This window comes from Pinus tabuliformis, chromosome 9, assembly GCF_031772625.1.
Source record: "Pinus tabuliformis cultivar Carrire ecotype Pingquan chromosome 9, CPIR1, whole genome shotgun sequence".
NCBI classification, from domain to species: domain Eukaryota; kingdom Viridiplantae; phylum Streptophyta; class Pinopsida; order Pinales; family Pinaceae; genus Pinus; species Pinus tabuliformis.
In genome coordinates this window covers 1192689082-1192695795 of record NC_142307.1, presented here as the reverse complement: position 1 = coordinate 1192695795, position 6714 = coordinate 1192689082, and the positions used below count along the sequence as shown (strand labels likewise).

The 6714-nt window shown below is 42.6% G+C and overlaps 1 protein-coding gene across 1 annotated transcript; it reads right to left on the bottom strand.

Moving 5' to 3' along the window:
* Window positions 1-844: 844 nt before the first annotated feature.
* LOC149152819 (uncharacterized) lies at window positions 845-1297 on the bottom strand. Its single transcript, XM_089443613.1, has one exon. The coding sequence runs from the start codon at window positions 1295-1297 to the stop codon at window positions 845-847; it is 453 nt and encodes a 150-aa protein (XP_089299739.1).
* Between the last annotated feature and the right edge of the window lie 5417 nt (window positions 1298-6714).

Here is a 6714-nt window from a genome sequence, read left to right as displayed (position 1 = left end):
GATTCCACAAAATTGCAATACCTCCCGCAGAGCCAATAGCATCTTGCCCCATAACTTCGTATTGAAGTTTGTTTTTGTTGATTATTCCTTCCAACTGCTGCACTGTAATTTTCGTCTCCTGTAGAATCAGAATACTGGGCTTCTCCTTTTTCAGTTTCTCCTTCATATACCTCTGTTTACCTTTACTATTCAAACCCCTAATATTCCAGCTGATGACAATCATTTAAAACTTTTGATAGGAGGGGAAGAATACCTCTGACAGAGGTATCACTTAGGCTGAGTTTATCAACGTTTCTCCCACAGTCTGAATGGTTTCACTCAGCGTTTTCCGACCTCTTTTCCTACTGTTTTTGCCAGAGCCGTCCATTCCCATCTATCCATTCCCTTGTTCGTTTCCTATAGTTATCTGCTTATCCATGTTCTCCCCTTTTTTTTCCTTGTACTTCTGAAATGCTTCTTTATACTGTTGTTTCTGCTTCTCAGGTATGAATCTGCTATCTAGGTTTTTCCATTCCTGAATTAACTGTTTCATGATTTTTTCCTCCTCCACCTCGTTTTCTATCTGGCTTTCCGCTTCCATCTGGGATTGGATTGTTACTATTTCTGACTTTCCCTCAGCCCGTTCTTCAACTGTTTTCCCCATATTTGCGTCTTTTCCTTTACTTTCACTTACAATTTCCATTGGTGTATTTCCAGGATCTTCATCGTCCTCCAGATTTACTTCGTAATCCTCATTCTCATTCTGTAGGATTTGAAACTTGTTTTGACTTGCTGTATGAAGGGGTTTTTCTTGTGACTGGGTTTTGGGACCCTCTTTGCTCTGTTTCTTTCTTCTTGTAACCTGTTAAAAGCCTCTGTCTGCCTCATCCATTTTTTCTGAATTTCTTTGATATTCCTCTTGACTTCTCTTCGACTCCTCTTCCTTATTCAAAGGGCATTGCCTATATAGATGGCCATACTCATGGCACTTGCGGCACCTGAACGGAATATGTTCATAATCTATTGGCTGTTGCCAGATTTCGTCATGATATTCCAGCTCGATATGCTCCGGGAGGGGTTCTGCTAAATTCATGTAAACACAGAGCCTTGCGTATGAAGTATATTTGCCTCGCTTTGTAGCTTCTGCAATTTTAACAAAGCCCCCGATTGTTTTCCCAATCCCCTCTAGAATTTCAGGATCCCAAAACTCCACTGGGAGCCCGAACAATCTAACCCAGATTGGGGCGGCTAGCATTTTTTCTTTTTCTGGGTTATATCTTTCTTCCCAGTATTTCATGAACAGGCCCGCATTGTTCATGAAGTACGGTCCTTCTTAGAAAACCCTATCCTTGTCCTCCAGATTCGCAAAGATGGCTGTGAAAAACCCTTTTGCTCCCAGTTTCAGATCTATATGGCCTTTTGGTCTCCACCTTTGGTCAATCCATCTATATAATTCCTTCTCAGTTGGCCAATACCCTATGAATTTACATATCAGGGCATGGTCCTTCATATAGCAGTTGTATTCCTCAAGTTTATTGCAGGGAATGACATATCTAGGTTGTTTTTGTGCCCTTGGAAGGCATTTTCCTCCCATCCTTTTTTGCCATAGGTTACCGATCACGGGTGCATAGTTTTCCTTCTGATTGCACTGCATTCCGCTTGCACTGGTTTCCCCTGCTACAACATTTTTGAAGGAGGGGATCTCTCCCCTCCCCTGTTGGTTTTCCATTTCCCCCTCAGCTCTTAGCTCTTGATGTTTAACCTCACTTCTCTACTGAAAAATTCTTACTTGATATGAAAATGTTTCAGAATTACCTTACTCACTCTGCCCACCGTGCCTTTCTTCGCCTTCTGCCCCGCGATTTCCGCCTGTCGTTCTAGCCTGCTGCGCCATCTGCAAACCCTAACCTCTGAAAACCCTAATCTCCATCTCCTCCCGCCTTTTTTCTCAACCTATGCTCAGAACACCAATTTGATTAGTTTGTTTATTAGTATGCTTCCATTTATGTTTTACTTTAGCAGTAGGTTAGAAGGGATAAAAGGAACACCAAAAATTTGTCAATAGGTGTCTTGGCCTCACTTCCTCCTTCAAGGATCATGATTTGAGGAAAGGACCCCTATGCAGCCCCAAAAATACAGATTTCTACTTTCTCATAGAATTTAGAATTTACTGTACTTGAACCAACATTTGATCAGTTTGTAAGTGTAGGATTTAATTACCATTTCTTCCATTTTCAGTCTTACTAGTAGATCTCATCAGTGACTTCATATTATTCTGCAAATTTTCCTCATGCATGAAGTAGACAGTTAGCTCATTGAAATTCTTCTTGTTTACATGATTTTTGGGCAAATATCATTGTTTGATGCAGTGTAAGTGTTTCAGAAGTAGAGAAAAATTTCATAGCAAGAAACCTCCTCCCAACTTCATCCATCCATAATCATTCCTTGCTTTCACTAAGACGTTCACCAATTTCATCATTTTACATGGAAACTTCTCCAAGCATGTTGAGCAAATCCAACCATATCCCAACCTTGGTTTTGAGTTCTGAGTGATCCTAGGCATTTTCTCACTTGATTCCATCCACCAACCACCTTCGCTAAGCCTTCCATCACCTAGAACACCCATCGTTTTTCTATTGGCTATATCCTGTAGAAATACAAGGAATCCTGTAGGTTTTTAGGACATCCAGTAGGTTTTCCAATAGTGGCTTGTTTTGAGGATGAATTGAGGGAAAACCTCCAGGAAGTCACACAAGGTCACCTAAGGGTCTCCCAAACCTTCCAACCATCCATCAGCATCCCTAAGCCACCTTCCACATGACCAAAAGAGATTATCTTTCACACTTTTTTTTTCCATAAAAAGAATAAAAAGAAAAAGCAAATTTATTTCAATCCTTTACATGCATAGTAGTGATGTTTGATGTTTTGAACTTTGAACAACAGTAGCATTTCATACATGTTAGCTTGGCACTCTTCTAGCCATAAAGGTAAGTCATGGTCTAGAGATGACTGAGCATGAGAGTACATGACTAACTGTTTGGACATATGCCCATTTTTTATAGTCATATTTCCAACCTTGCAGTTGATGTAGGCATAGGCAGGGGCTAACTAGGGCCTCCCAAGGATGAGAGGGTAACCAGTAAGCTTGGCCCTAGGCTGGAGAACTAGGAAGTATGTAGGGTACTCCCAAGAGTCAATGGAAACCATTACATCCTACACAATCCCCTCAGCGGTCACTATGGAACAATCTACAAGTTGCAAGATTGTTGTGGTCTTTCTCAATGAACCCTAGAGATTGAGCTTGAGCATGGTGTCCTTAGTCATTACATTAATGGTAGCCCCAAGATCAATCAGAGTGTGTGGGATAATGGTGCCATTGATGTGCACATCTACTACAGGGTTTCCTGGGTCCAAATACTTTGGGGAAATTACCTTCCCTAGCATTAAGTCGAACAACTGTCCAATGACATTAATGGTAGGGGTGTCTCTTTTTCGCCTCCCTAGATGTTTGAAGCACTTCTCCTTAATCAACTTGTTTTAAATATGTACATCCTTTATGGCTTGGAGAAGTGGAATTTTGACACATAGATTTTTCAATTCACCTGGAAGTTCATTCTCTTCTGGGGTAGGTTGGATTGGTTGAGTTAATCTCTCAGGAAAGGGTGGTGGATTTACTCTAGGTATGCTTTCCTCTCTTTCCTCCTCACTCTCCCTAGGTGGAGGTAGAGGTTGGCTGTCTGGGAATACTCTCCCATATCTCAAGTTGATTTCCTGCATCTCCACAGCATAAGCAAGATAGGATGTCTCTCCACTATACACTTCATGTGCCTATCTATTGTTCGGGTTCGGATTTGGTTGGGAAGGAATCTGAGTTTTTTAGGTGGAGAAAGGTGTAAAATCTATGGTTGAGTAGGTGGTGAAGGCAATAAATCTAGAGCATTGTTGTATGGGGGCTTCCACCCCTGGGGTGGTGCATTCCACTTAGGCTGTGGCAGAGCATATGGTTGAAATCACTGGCTGGTCGGCTGGGAATGGTACTGAGGTGCAAGAGACCAAGGAGGAGGTGTAGACCAGGAAGGATGAGCAAGGGGCCCCCAAGAAGGAATGGATGTGGTCTGGCTAGGGTTGTAATAGGCATCAAATGACCCTTGCATGCCCTACTAGTATGGACGAGGCCCATGAGGTCTCCTTTGATTTATGTAGCAGATTTGTTCAGTCACCCCTTCAGTTCCCTGATACACAGCTTTTAGTCCAGGTAGAGAAGGGCACTTGTCTGTGGAGTGGTTTTCTTCACAGGCCCAATAGACTTCAATAAAATTCAATGGACATTCATTCCTAGGGTGCCTGCTTCTGCATCTAGGGCAGAAAATGGCTAAGGCTCCCTTTGCTTCCTCTTGCTTTCTCTTGATGTGCATAGTGCCCATCTGTAGGGAAAGGGTTTACAGCATCTCACTCTTGAAATCTTCCAGCATATTTCCAATTTCACCCTTGATGGATGTATTGGAAGAGGGTGGACTTACCATAGGTTGACTACCCCTACCCTTTTTCCTAGCTACCCTAGAATGGTTCCTAAAGACAATATTTATATATTCATAGGGTAGCTGGTAGATTTCCCCTCCTGCTAACAAGTTTAGGGTATCTAGTAAATATTCCCTTACCCCTATAAGTAGGACTAGCTTCAGTGACTCAGGATCAAGTGTGCACCTGGCCCTTTTGTAGCTAAGATGGAATATTTCTTCATAATCCTCTAGGGATTCGTCATGCCTTAAGGTCATCCTAAAAATTTCCTCTTTAGTGTCTTTGGACCTGCAATAGTCTCGATACTTGTTGTTGAAGGCTTGCTACATCTGAGCCTAGGTTGTGATGCTATCCCCAGGTAAAACCATGAACCAGTGCAAAACTGCATCCTTGAGAGTGGATGGGAATAGTTTCAACTTGTTCTCATCATTGCTATAATCATAGGTTTTGCATATGACAACAAACTCAAACAAGAAAGTGTCAAGATCTTCTAAGGTCGGGCCATGGAAATGAGGAAGAGCAGAGGGGCTTATATTCTTCATCTTGGTATCCCCATTAGTTTTTCTGATGGGAAAGGAACCCTCAATTCTTTCTCTATCTCCCCTGTCATTTCTATTTTCAGCCATTGGGTTAGTTGGAATGGGTTCTCCTTCTTCTTCTCTATTGGCTTGATGGGCCCTGACCCAGGTTCAGTGTTAATTAGCCAAGAAATCCCTACACTATTGGCCCTTTCAGCATCAATCCGCGGAGAGCGGACTAAAGTCTCACCTGAAGCAATATGGGGGGATGCAGGAACCAAGTTTCGGCACCGTGAGATGGTAGTGATGTCGTTCTATACCCTAATCCTTCCTTTGTGTAGACCGATAAGCTTTTTAGGGCTTATGAATATAATTCTCTTATTCGCCTTCGAGACCTTTGCGAAGGTCTGCGATCGTCCTTCGCGTACCCTAAATAGGTGAGTCAAACACTTATGCACCTCTCTAATTACTCGTACTGTTGTATTTACCCATATTATCTTAAGTAGTGGATAACTTCAACATGCATTATGATTATCTTCACGTAAACAGATATTCTTACTTGCATTCATATAACAAATTAAACACATAGATTCACACATCAATACAACATTAAATCATAAACCAAGTATTCAACATAACATAATCACATGCATTCATAATAGAAGTAAAATAGCTCATACACAAGTATTTCCAGAGTAATTCTCTTTATTGATGTTCAGATCTCCTTTACAGACTCTAACTACCCTGCGCACACAACTGCAGGGGTCCGCGCACTCAGCTGCAGACTTCTACCCTAGGCCTATGCACACACAGTTGTAGAGCCTCTCTCCTATGCTAACACTCTTCGCTCTTAGCTTTCACAGACCCATTACATTCATCAACATCAACTATGAACTAAAGACTCCCTTAGACTCTTCTAAGACTCTCCTTTTTATACATTCCCATGGTCCGCGGACCAATGGTGGATCTCATAAATCTGACACAAGATACCTAAACTAAGGGGGGACACCTTTGATGACTCTTTACATCTTCATGCTCTGCGACCACAAAATGTGAAGACTTTACATTCTTTATACAAAACTTGGGCCTTTAGCCCTAAAACTTGGGCTTTAACCCCAAAATTGACACTAGGGGACCTGTTCCCAATAGACACCCAACACAAATATTGTTACTCGCCCTCCAGTCACTCTGCTGGTGTGGAGATCTTGTTGCGAAGACCTCCCAACTCCATTTGTACTACTGCAACCTCCGCATACACTGCGTCATCGCTTGCTTAGCCTGCTCGACCAGCTGCTCTGTCACTCATCCTGCACTATCTGCCTGTATTTTTTGCTGTGTTGCCTGCAGACTAGCCAATTTTCCTTCAATGGAGTCCGTAAGCACATAGGCTTCATCTAATCAAGGCCCGAATATGGCCTTCAATACTGCCTCCTTGTGTTGTTCTGTGTCCACCTGTTCCTTTAGTGCCTTTGCTTCCTACAGCTAGGCCAATCTCTGTTTGATGGCGATGGCGCATGTCGTCACTTTGACCTCATCGTATCTCTATTGTAGTTCCCTTGCCTCTGTTTCTAGTCACTGCACGTTGGGATCTTCATGCAGGCTAGTAACTACTTCAAGCGACTGCTCAAAGAGCGAAGTGCACTCCTTCACTACGGCATCCACTGCGGCAACTGCATCCTTGATAGCTTCCTCACGCTGC